This window comes from Heterodontus francisci, chromosome 9, assembly GCF_036365525.1.
Source record: "Heterodontus francisci isolate sHetFra1 chromosome 9, sHetFra1.hap1, whole genome shotgun sequence".
Taxonomy (NCBI): Eukaryota; Metazoa; Chordata; class Chondrichthyes; order Heterodontiformes; family Heterodontidae; genus Heterodontus; species Heterodontus francisci.
This window is the reverse complement of record NC_090379.1, coordinates 95,856,513-95,869,422: the sequence shown is the minus strand read 5'-3', so window position 1 is coordinate 95,869,422 and position 12,910 is coordinate 95,856,513. Positions and strand designations below refer to the sequence as shown.

The 12,910-nt window shown below is 45.5% G+C and overlaps 1 protein-coding gene across 3 annotated transcripts in view; it reads right to left on the bottom strand.

Annotated features, from left to right (window-relative positions):
• LOC137373926 (tetratricopeptide repeat protein 9A) overlaps positions 1–12,910 on the bottom strand; it is a 207,674-nt gene that overhangs the window by 55,619 nt on the left and 139,145 nt on the right. For all 3 annotated transcript variants that reach the window (XR_010975736.1, XR_010975735.1, XM_068039543.1), the window contains exon 2: positions 9,906–10,088. Coding sequence is in view for 1 of the 3 variants with exons in the window: in XM_068039543.1 (XP_067895644.1) it covers positions 9,906–10,088 (183 nt within the window). In the remaining 2 variants the exon portion in view is untranslated. The remainder of the gene's footprint in view (positions 1–9,905; positions 10,089–12,910) is intronic.

The window sequence follows — 12,910 nt, the reverse complement described above, 5'->3', positions numbered from 1 at the left end:
GGTGCATCTGCATCGATCTTTGAAGGTGGTAGGACATATTGAAAGAGCAGTTAGCAAAGCATATGGGATTTTGGGCTTCATAAATGGAGGCAGGGAAGTTATGCTGAACCTTTATAAAGCTCTGGTTAGGCCCCAATTAAAGTATTGCATCCAGGTCTGGTCACCACACTTTAGGAAGGATGTAAGGGTCTTTGAGAGGGTGCAGAAGAGAATTACCAGAATGTTTCCAGGGATGAGGGAGTTTAATTACAAGGTTAGGTTGGAAAAGTTGGGTTTATTTGCCCTGGAGCAAAGGAGGTTGAGGGAAGATTTGATAGACGTGTACAAGATTATGATGGGCTTCGATAAGTTAGACAAAGAAAACCTGTTCCCATTAACTGATAGTACAAAGACTAAGAGACACGGATTGAAGGTTTTGGGAAAGAAATGCATGGGGAATTTGAGGAAGAAGCTTTTTACGCAGCGAGTGATAATGACCTGGAATGCACTGGCCCACAAGGGTAATGGAAGTGCAGACTATCAATGATTTCAAATGGAAATTGTATACACACTTGAAGGAAATAAATTTGCAGGGCTACGGGGATCGAGCGGGGTAGTGGGACTGACTAGATTGCTCCGCAGAGAGTCAGCATGGACTCAATGGGCTGAATGGCCTCTTTCTATGCTGTAAATTATTCTATGACTCATTGACAATTGCAGTAGCAGACTTGGAGCAGGAAAGAGAGAGGGCTCAAACCTGGGGCAGGACTGCCTCTCACTTTGTAGATGCAGACCTGGAGGTCCTCCTTGAGGAAGTGAGGGAGCAGCGAGAGGTTCTCTTCTCAGCAGATGACAAGGGAAGGCCACCCTCCAAAAACAAGCAGGCCTGGATAGAGATGGCTGAGAACATGAGCCGATGGGAGTGTGTTCAGGAGGAAGGGGGTGCAATGCAGGAAAAGGTTCAATGACCTCATTCGCTCTGCAAAGTGCAATGCTAGACACTCATGACAGGCCTCTGGGTATTCAACCTCCAGCAGACACTGCAGCTGAGGAGCCTGAAGGTACATGCTGCTCCTGAACATGGGTGGAATGTGTGCCCAGGATACATAGGATTATATAGGATGTACAGCACAGAAACAGACCATTCAGCCTAATCAGTCTATACTGGCGTTTATGCTCCACTTGAACCTCCTCCCATCTTTCCTCATCTCAATCTATCATCATAACCCTCTATTCCCTTCTCTCCCATCTGCTTATCTAGCTTCCCCTTAAAAGCATCTACACCATTCATTTCAACCATTCCCTGTGATAGCAAGTTTCACATTCTGACTACTCTTTATGTAAAGAAGTTCCTTCTGAATTCCCTATTGGATTTCTTGGTGACTGTCTTAAATTGATGACCTCTAGTTATGCTCTTCCACACAAGAGGAAACATTCTCTCTTCATCCACTCAATCAAAACCTTTTGGAATTTTAAAAACCTCTATTAGGGCACTCCTTAGCCTTCTTTTTTCAAGAGAAAAGAGATCCAGCTTGTTAATCCTTTCATGATATGTATACCCATGCATTTCTTGTATCATCCTTATAAATCTTCTCTGCACTCTCTCCAGTTCCTCTATGTCCTTTTAACAATTTGGCGACCAGAACTGCATGCAGTACTCTTAAGTGTGGTCTAATCAAGGATTGATAAAGGTTAACATAACTTCTCTACTTTTCAATTCTATCCCTCTAGAAATAAAGCCTAGTGCTTAGTTTACTTTTTTTTTTGGCCTTGCTAACCTGTGGCACAACATTTACAGATTGGTGTATTTGTATTTGAGATCCCTTTGTTCCTCTACCCCACCTAACCTCACACCTTCCAAATAATGAGTGACCTCCCTATTCTTCCTACCAAAATGTACTACCGCACATTTATCTGTGTTGAACTTGATTTGCCAATTATTTGCCCATCCTGTAAGTTTATCAATGTCCTCCTGTAATTTGTTGCAGTACTCCTCAGCATTAACTATTCCTCCTACAATTTCATGTCATCAGCAAATTTAGAAAGTGTGTTTTTGATACCAAGGTCCAAATCGTTAATGCAAATTGTGAACAGTTGTGGTCCCAGCACTGATCCTTGTGTAACACCACTTCCCACCTACTGCCACTCTTAAAGCCCCCCACCTGCCAACACTGAGGCGCACATTAATTCATCACATGAACAATAAAACTTAAAATTGTGCCTGGGAAGAAAAGAGGGCCATCACAAGGAATTGCCAAGTTCCTGACTGAAAAGACATTTGCATAGTAACAGACAGTACTTGGAATGGACAAAGGGGCCACTCCCTGCTCCAATTTAATCCACAATGGACTTTTGCTTACCAGACATTGAAGCACTCCAGGTTAACTACTAAGATGGTTGGATACACAACAGACGTGGTCAGACCAGTTTAGTCACATGACTAACTGACTGTTGGAGTTTTTTGAATTTGAACTGGCCACAGGGTAAAAACTCAGAAAGCTGTTTGCTCCTGGACTGAGAACACCTCTCTCCTGTCTGCTCTCATCTCTTTCTCATGGAACTGAAGACCCATTGAAGACATGTGAATTCAAAGAGAGAAAAGTCTCCTACATGAATAAGGTTGAAGAAGAATACTGGGCCCCAAAGAAAAGTAAAAGCTGTCTACAATCAAAGCCTCTACGGTGAGCTGGAGACATAGAAGCAGTAACAAGAAACCCCCTTCAGAGACTGCCTCAAACCTCTCTACTTTATTTTTCTTCTGCTCTTTTCTGTCCCTATTTGCATGTGTGTATCGCACGTGCATGCTAACGTGGGCGTGTCGTATATCCGTAGGCATTAACCAAATTAGAGTTAAAGTTTAAGTTTTAATAAATTTCACTTTTCTTCTTTAAACCTAAGAAAACTTGGTTGTGCTCATTTCTTTGCCTTATAATTGGAAAATGGTGAACAAGGATTCACCAAGGGGGAGCTCAAAACTCTGTGTGTTTAAAATTAAACCCTGTTACAATAAGACCGGGTGAAGACAGTAAAAGACCCCTAGACACCTTTCTCACCTGGTTGTAACACTATCCTTTACTCCCACTCTATTTTCTGTCTTGAAGGCAGCTCACAATCCATTCTGTCACTTGCCCCCTGACTCCACATTCTCTGACCTTATTCATTAGTCGATTATAGAGCACCTTATTGAAGGCCTTTTGAAAATTGAGATAAATTACATCTACTGCATTACAATTGTCTATCGCTCTGTTACCTCCTCACAAAATTCAATAAGATTGGTCAAGCAAGATTTTCCCTTTTGAAATTCATGCTGACTATTCATTATTATATTTTTCATTTCTAGATGTTCTTCTATTCTCTTTTTTAGTAGGGATTCCATTAATTTTCTTACCACTATATTAAGCTGACTGGTCTAAAAATTCCTGGGCATGTTCTGTCCCCCTTCTTAAATATAGGAATTGCACTAGCTATCCTCAAGTCCAGTATGCTCAGCATAGTGGGGAAAGTCTTTGCTCGAGTCGCGCTGAACAGGCTCCAGAAGCTGGCCGAGCGCACAATGTGGCTTTCGTGCAGAGAGATGTTGACATACTGTTCACAGTCCGCACTGTGGAAGCTGCGTGTGATTTTAACACTGTTTAAGGTGGCTCGCCTTGTGACAATGAGGTCCAGCTGGTGCCAACGACGCGATCTTGGGTGCCTCCATGAAACCTGATGACAGGGTTTGGTGTGAAAGAACGAGTTGGTGATGCAGAGGTTATGATAGGTACACAACTCAAGCAGTCTCTGCCCGTTCTCATTCATCCTTCCAACGCCATAGCGCCCAAGGCAGGAGGGCCATGAGTTATGGTCGGCCCCAACCCTGGCATTAAAGTCCCCCAGCAGGAATAGGAGTTCGGTGTTGGGGATGCTGCTAATGATGTTATGGAGTTCCTCTTAGAACTGATCTTTAGCTTCAGGTGGGGAGCAGAGTGTTGGAGCATAGATGCTGAGTAGGTGTACTGGACCAGAGGTGGTGAGCAGTCGGATGGACAGTATGCGTTCCGAGCCATTTGAGGGAGGCTCTATAATGCTGAGCAAGGAGTTTCTGATGGCGAAGCCCACTCCATGCTGTCTTGGTTCTTCAGGATCCCTGCCCTGCCAGAAGAAGGTGTAGTCTTGCTCTGCTAGAGATCCACTCGCGGGGAGGCGAGTCTCCTGAAGTGCTGCAATGTCTACATTGAGTCTACTGAGCTCGTTGTTAATGATGGCGGTCTTCCAAGAATCGTTGATTTGTGTAAGGTCTTCCGACAGGCCAGGACACATAGTTCTGATGTTCCAGCTTGCAAAGCGAAGGGCTGGTACCTTCTTTCCTTTTTTCATGTTGTTTGGTGCGGTGTATCAGTCCACCTTTCGGGCAATGACCCTGAGCTCCAAGCACACATTGAAGCAGGTAGACTGTGGCGGGACAGAACCTTATTGACCGGGGGCTGCCCGGTTTGAGGCGGGCGGTAGCTGTCCAGTGAGGTGCAATGACCTCTCCCACCGACAAAGGCAACCCGTGGCGCCCAGTTTCTACGCCAATTTATCTGGACTTATAACTCGTAACTGCTGCCTTCCGTGTTGTTTCAGTCGCTGTGAGGTGACTATGGAGTGACCTCTCCATGGTGCATGCCTGGGCGAATTTATGGAGGTTGAGAGTTGCCCAGTCGTCAAAACCTCCCTCTCGAACTTTCTGGTGGGGTCCAAAGGAGTGCAGAGCACAATGTTTGGCACCAGTATGGCTGCAGGAACTGCCGGAAACATGCCAAAGGTGACACATGACCGCCTATGGAGTTCCACTCCGGATTATCTGTTAGGGTTTACTCCCTTAGCCTTGGTCTCTCCCGAGATGCCCACAAGGCAGTGGGGTTGTTAGAGCCCCTACACAGGTGTAGGCTGATGCCAGTGGGAGGAGGGGATGCGAGGGGGAGGGGTGGAGGGAGGGGGGTGCGAGGGGGAAGATGGTGCGAGGAGGGGGGCTGGGACGGGGTTGTGAGGGGGTGAGCTGAGAGGGTGGAGCAGGGAAGGGGATGGGGGGGGGGGAGGTGGAAGGGGGGGAAAGGGGAGGGGAAGGTGGGGGAAAGCGGGTGCAGGTAATAAGCCATTTCCTCAGTGCCCACCATCGACGTCCGGAAAGCTCATCCACGTCCTTCAGGAGGTGAAGCATCTTTTGGCACACTTACAAAGGTGATTACATTCGCTAAGGGTTTTTTGATGTGGTTTATATAAAGGCATACAGCATTGCCGACAGTGCGCTGCAGATGCTCTCCGAGCCATCTCCCGCGGGCGCTTTGAAGTTGCGTCCGGGGGGCCGCTCGTGGATTTTTTGGGTGTTCGGAGCACCTTTTCTCAAGACTTCTCTCGAGTCCCGCTGTTCCTTCTTCACCTCAATGGACTTACCGCACGCCGTGGCCGCAGACACTCTGGGCGGTGAAGACAGCAGGATCGGAGATTAAAGTATCTACAGCTGTGCTCTTCAGTTTCGTCCGGATCAATTTCGTTGAGAAAACAAAGAGCAGGTGTGGCTGGGGGAGGGCAGTGGGCCCAGGTAACATAAACTAAACTAACTGTTAGCTTTTAGTTCGGGCTAAAATGAACTGATTTAAAGAGCCAGGGGAGTTTAAACAGTTTAAGAGGGTAGATTGGGGGAGAAAACACTCGGAATGGGAGCAGATGGCCATGGATAGAGTTGAACAGCAAGGGAGCTTCCTAGGGAGCTTATAGCCCAGGAGCCATCTTGAGCAATCTGTTGTCTAGGTACTTAATATATGCCTCTTTCCTGACCCTCAGTTGTTCCTTTATGTCTTGATTCATCCATTGAGTCTCACTAACATCTACTTTGTTCTTTCGTTTTAGTGGAATAAAATTTTCCTGCACTCTGTTGAACACCAACTTAAATCTTTCCCACTGTTGTTCTACATCATAGTTTGCCAATATTGTTACCCATTTTATTTTCCCAAGTTCTATTCTCAGCCCCTCAAAATCAGCTTTTCATCTCACTTCCCCGCCCGCTCCACCTTGCAAGGCCTCCAACACCCTCCACCTCAGCTTCCAATCCTTCAGACCTCTGATCCCCACCCATCCCCAACAACCCTCCCGGGATCAGACATCCCCATTCCCCCTCTCGGCTCGGACCTACCTGGTCCTATGACCTCTTTTTCAGCCTTCCCCACCTGACTGGATGCTAAGCTTGTCAATCAGACTCACTTCTGGGTGAGGAACCTCTCAGTAATGTCACACGCATGCTGTGCAGTTGGGGGAAGCCCTGACTTCCAGGTCTCCCTTGCGCTAACAGACCCCACTGCTCTCACTTAATTTCCTGGGACAGCCATGACTGCCTCCCCGCTGTGTTGCTGTCTCCATGTACCTGGTCTGCTCTGACCCAGTGTACAGCCCCATGTGCTCCAATCAAAGGGTCGAATTTTGTGCTGGCGATGGGGGTCTCGATGTCAGGGGTAACCGATGCCGAGATCCCCGTGTCAGCTATTATACAGAAGGCCCGCTGAATTTAGTGCCAGTCAGGCACTTAACTGGACAGTGGCGGGCCTTCTGTATGAGTTAGGACCATAAAAAAGCAGTACTTGTACATTGTCTAGGCACAGCAGGCCAGCGAGTCTTCGAGCAGTTCACAGAAGATATGTCTACGTTTGATACAGGGGTAAGTGCTCTCGAAAAATACTTCAGGCCAGAGAAAAGCGTGATGATAGAGCAATATGCATTCCACCAGAGATCCCAGGGACATGGTGAGTCCATTAAGCAATACATGACAGCATTGCAGCAATTGGCATCTACATGTAAATTTGACACACTAACCAATGAAATAATTTGTGAACAATTAATTGAAAAGACTTCAACGAATTAGGGAATTTCTCCTCATGGAGGATTATGATTTAACCTTGGAAAAAGCCATAACCTTAGCAGTCCAGATTGAATCTGCCATGTTAGATTCGGACAGTTTACACATACATGCACCCTTAGACTCAGGGTTGCAGACAGAGCTTGCCCAACCAGCTTCAGTGTAAGGGTTACGGAGAAGAAGACCTCAATAACCTCATCAAAATTTGCCCCATCATGGTCAGTTACCTTCAAAACTGTGCCCAAATTGTGGACATGCTCATTGAGTCACAATGCCATGTCCAGCTCGAGGAAAAAACTGTAACTCATGTTTACAGTGGAACAACTTTGCAAAGATGTGCAGGTTGTCAAAGAAAAAGACTTCATTGGTTTGACATGTGGAGGAGTCTCATCCTGAGAGTGAGGTACAACATGTATTTACCATCACAAAAAGCAAAGCACCAGGTCACTTTAAGGAGTGCTCAGACGAGATTGCAGTCATCTCAGTGTCACTTCTTATTGATGCTGGCGTGAAAGTATCTACTTTGAGTGACAAACTCAACCATCGGTATTTTTCGGAAATCTCTCTCATTCCTGCAACAGACATTCTTCAAGCTTATGACAACACTATCATTCCAGTTTCGGGGATGATCACAGTTCCAGTACGCTACAAAAATGTCATCCTAGACAGGTTCACTTCCTATGTAGCTAAAGCCGAAACCTTACGGGGGTAACCCGTTTCGATAGGCTTGGATTCAAACTCATTGACCCCACCAGAACACACATTAATGGGACTGATGATGCATATTATACGCACCAGTATTCTTCCTTACTTACTGGATTTGGGGAGATCAAAGGGTACTGTCATGCACCTCATGTTGACACATCAATTCGACCAGTTTCACAAAATTTGAGACACTTGCCATTTGCAATCCGTGCTGAAGTGTCACAGGAGCTGAAACGACTAGAAGCAGACGGTATCATTGAGCGAATCAGCTCATCGCCATGGATATCAAATCTAGTCATTGCACGATGAAAGAATGGTGAACTTAAGACTATGCTTTGACCTAAAGGCAGTCAACAAAGCTATCATACCAGACAAGTATCCACTTCCTACAATTCAAGAACTGTCAGCATCATTTCATAACTCCACAGCCTTCAAAAAGCTTAATATGCAACAGAGTTATCTTCAAATACCTCTAACAGAACAAAGCTTTTGTTACCCAAGAAGGTGTGTTTCAGTACTGCAGAATGCCCTATGGACTAAGTTCAGCACCTAGCGCGTTCCAGAAGATCGTTTCTTCAGCCTTGTCAGATGTTGACCTACTTGATGATGTCGTTGTCCACAGAAGAGACAAAGCTGAACATGATCAACGATTATCAGCAGTGCTCACTCGATTTGCAAAACACAATTTGATGTTCAACAAGGACAAATGAACACCTGCAGCATTGAGATTGACTTTCTAGGTTACAGAGTGACAGTAGCTGGACTAAAGCCTACACACTCTCTGACCGGAAAAACACCAGCCAAACTTATGATAGGTTGCAACTTCCACATAACACTGACCATTCTTAAGCCATCACTACCAGTTAATGAGGATGTCAGAGCGAACGCAGATGAAATCGCAAAGCGACAAGGTAAAATAAAAGTATACTTTGACAAACGTACAAGTGCAAGGGAACCACAATTTAAAGTCGGAGACTGGGTTCGAATCAAATGACCAAATCACGACGACAAACTTGCTTCATCAGTATCAGGTCCAAAGCAGATTTAACATTTGCTCAGTACAAATACTTATCTGTTGGATGACAACAGCAAGTGGAATACGAGACGTTTGATAGGGAGCAGACCAGGATGTTTTGAGGATAGTGGTTATGAGGATACATTTCCTTTTCCTATGAGTGATATTGATCATCCGCCTCATCAAGCTGATCAAACAGACCTAAGAAACCCTCCTATCTCAAAGACTATTTCTGTACTTAGAGAAAACAGGCAAATTGAACACTAAGAAATAACTTGATGTATATATATATATATATGTTATTTAGAATATTTTAATTCAAAACGGAGAAAAATGTAGTGTTTTGATTGATCTGGGTTTGATTGTATTAGTACATTGACTTATCTGTGTTCACTGTGTTTGATTGCTTAAGCCTATGGGTGGAGCTTAAGAGTTAAAAGTGAAACTTAAAGATACAGCTTGGCTATTCTGCATAAAACACACTGACTGCTATGAGGAGACATGTCTTGAAATTGTGTAAGAACTATTTATATGTTAAAGTGCTGCAAATAAACCAGTTATAAACAAGTGTGATATCTGCATTGCTCTGAGATAAATCAGATATATATACCATATCCAGCAACCCAGCACAAACATAACACCTACCTCAGGCCTTCTGGAGAGCAACAGCCAGAAAGTCTCAAAATCTGGTTGAAATAGTTGTCAAAGCTTTCCAACATAGCTGTTTTAGCCCTCTTCAACTTGCTGCTGGAACACCCCTCCCCAGACCCTGTGACCTGCCAAGAACCCTGATACAACCCACCACTGCAGTCTAACTCCATTCTCCAAGTGGCAGCCTCAGAAATCCCAGAACAAGGTAAAGGTGGGGGTGGAGGGATTGGAACTGGTCAGAGAAAATTGACCCCAATATGTCGCACAGCACCAAAGGTAATGGCCATGCCCTTGCTTGAACCCATTTAGAAATGATAATGTTTCAGTTTACTAAGGGATATACAAAGAGGTGTACCAGTTTTTTTACAATGCAGCATTAGATAACACAACACTATTCAGAGGCAACTGTCCTCCAGCAGCAGGCAAAGGCATGCAGGATTGTATATTCAGACCTTCCTGCCCTTGTGTCATACTATATTTTTAAATTAGAGTTTCATACTAAATGCTGAAGTACATATTTTCCTTGCTTTTTGGAAAATTAGGCTTATTAACCATGTGCTTTTCTGTAGATTTTATGACTGTCAATCAAAATGAAGAATATGTTTAACTGTGCATATGTTTATATCCACCTTAAATGTGGACCCTCCCCCATCTTTGCACAAGGTAAAGTGGAAGATCTCTCACCTGTCGGCTCTCGGTTCCTGGCTTCCTTCAGGTAATGTAAAGCTTTATCGTAATCCCCAAGATGGTAATAGGCCACACCAGAGCGATACAGGGCCTTGAAATTATCACCTTCCTTTTTCAGGACTTTGAGACAATATTCCTTTACTCGTTCATAATTCACTAGTTCCGCTTGTAGCAAGCAAGCTTTTGAGAAAAGTGAAGAAAAAAGAACACAAGGGATCAGTTGTTAGAATTTTCAAACATACTGAAGCATTGACAGAAAAATTAATCTCTCATAAGAAGCTTTGCATAACGTGGTGCTTTAGGCGCACTTGGGATTGTTTGGTTATGGGTTGGGGAGGTACAAGGAGAAATTCCGCCAGTGCGAAAGTGAACACATCGACTAAGGTCATCCTCACCATCCTAGATAGTTTATAGGTGACGAGTATACTTCACAGTCAGTTTCATTACAGTCTACAGTCCCCTCACTAAATCACAGATATGCTGCACTAAATGAGAGACCCCTGTAATATGCAAGGCTGCAAGTACTGTGGTGGATTTTTACAGTTGTTCTCCCAACCAGATAGGCCTGCCCATGGCCTGATGTCATGTATTAACTGGACGAATAAACTTAAGCAACTTCTATCCTACATTACAACAGTGACTACATTTCAGAAGTGCATAATTCGCTGTAAAGTGCTTTGGGACATTTTGAGTGCATATGAAAGGCGCTATATAAAGGCAAGTCTTTCTTTCCTTCTAACGATATAATTGGGCACAATCTGTTACACTGCTCTAAAAACACTGGTGCTAAACTAGCAGAGGTGCAGTATAACAATGCTATTAATGACCGGAATCTTCCCAACCCCTTGGAGGCGGCATTGGAGGCGGGGTGGGTCAGGAAAGTAGCAGAAAACCCAATTGGGATGGCTCTCTGATACTGTCCTGCCTCTGTGAAAGTTTCCCAGGAGTGGGGCTGCCACAGAAATTGTCAATTCACTCCACAGAGGCAGGCAACCAACCAAGGCAATTAGGCCCCACTTAAGGACCATTTTCCCACACCAATGCAACATTCCCGGCATCGCATGGACCCACCGCTGTGTCCAGAGCCCGGCAATGATTTGGAGGTGGCCTCCCGGCAGGAGGTCGGAGGTCCATTAGACCTTGCTCTCCATGCCCCTACGACAGAGCCGCAATACTGAAATGGGCACAGCCGCAGACACGATCCTTGTTGTTCCCACTCTACGCTGATGGCCCTGACACCTCTGTGCCTTGTTTGTTATGGAGCCTTCTGCAACCTTTCGAGAGCGTCTCCATTTTGAGGCGCCCTCAAGCTCACCTTCTGCCTCAGCAGCCCTCACCACGCACAGCGGGGCAGCCAGCCAGTCCTGTGGGCCCTCCCATTGGGCCTCCCGTGTCCCTGTTCTGCCTGCCATTCCTAATTGGATGGCAAACGCAGACGGCAGCCAATTCGGAGGCCGCCTCACGTAAAGTCGAGCTGGCGGGCATGCTGTTGGGATCTGTAAATGATACCAATGCTGGGTTCCTGACGCCCATGAGAAAATTCAGTCCAATGTCTCTCTAAGAATCAAAGAAAAACACAATTTAAAAAAAAAATTGCTGTCTGCATTTGTTCTTTATTTTTCTGAGTCCCCACGCTCTTTGGTAGTTTCTGTGTCATTAGTCCCAGTTTGGGGATTGGGCAAGTGAGTAAAGTCTTTCATCACTTCAGATACCAACCTCTACCAGTTGCTGTGTTTGTGGCAGGGTTGGGAAGTGAGGAAGAGGTGGTTGGAAATCATCCCTTCTCCTGTTTTGAAGATGCTTTTGTAAAATACTCAAAAGATTGACAGCCCCGTCACCTATATCAACTGCCGCAGCAGTTTGCTAAATTTTATCTGTCTGTAACAATAACAACTTGCATTTATATCGCGCCTTTAATGCAGTAAGAATGTCCCAAGATCCTTCACAGGAGTGTCATCAAATAAAATTTGACACTGAGCCAGTTAAAGAGAAATTAGGACAAAGCTTGGACAAAGAGGTAGGTTTTAAGGAGGGTATTAAAGGTGGAGAGAGAGGGAAATAGGTGGAGAGGTTTAGGGAGGGAATTCCAGAGCTTAGGGCCTCAGCAGCTGAAGACATGGTCACCAATGGTGCAGCAATGAAAATTGGGGGTGCTCAAGAGGCCAGAATTGGAGGAGTGCAAAGATCTCGGGGGGATTGTTGTAGTGCGGGAGGAGAACCTTCATGTATGGAAAAAACTGTTAACATATCTCAGAGGACAAGTTACCATGGCAACAACACCCTTCTAAGAAAAGTCACTGCAACAGGCCTTGCAAATCTTTCACTGTTAACTTAATATAATTGCTGAAAGAATAGAGGCAGGGTTTAGGAGATGTTTTTTACATTCAGAATAGTGTTAGAACATGGTATGCCAGACCAGAAACAGTGGTGGAAGAGAATCCATAATACTAGCTAAATGGGAAGCAGATAACTATTTAAAAAGCAAGAATATAAATGGAGATGGGGAAAGACAGGGAAGTGGGACTAAGGGGTTAATTCCTTCAGAGAACTGCCAGATGTGTGATAAACACGACAGTTATGCTGAGAAATTCTGATTCTAAAGGCTAAATTTTACGTGGGGCAATCTGTGGCCCACGGAAGCCCCCAGTGGCAAAGGCTTCCCCTCTGTGCACAATCACCGCCCTCAATGACCACCCTCCTACCACCCCCACCCCCCCCCACCCCTCACCGGGGCCTGCCGGACTGGCCCTGGTGACCCCACTGGACTGGCCCTGGCGATCCCGCCACACTTAGCTCGGGACCAAGGCTCCAGCGCTGCGCCAGGTCCTGGTCTGGTGCAGTACCGGCAGTGGTCACCACACTCCATGGCACTACCGATACTACTGAGCTGCTGGCCCTCTGATTGGCTGACAGTTCTGAGAGGCAGGATCCCCACCTGTAAAGGGACGGGGACCATGGTGCTGAGCAGTTAAGTGTTCGAGCGCTATTAATTTGCACAGGTG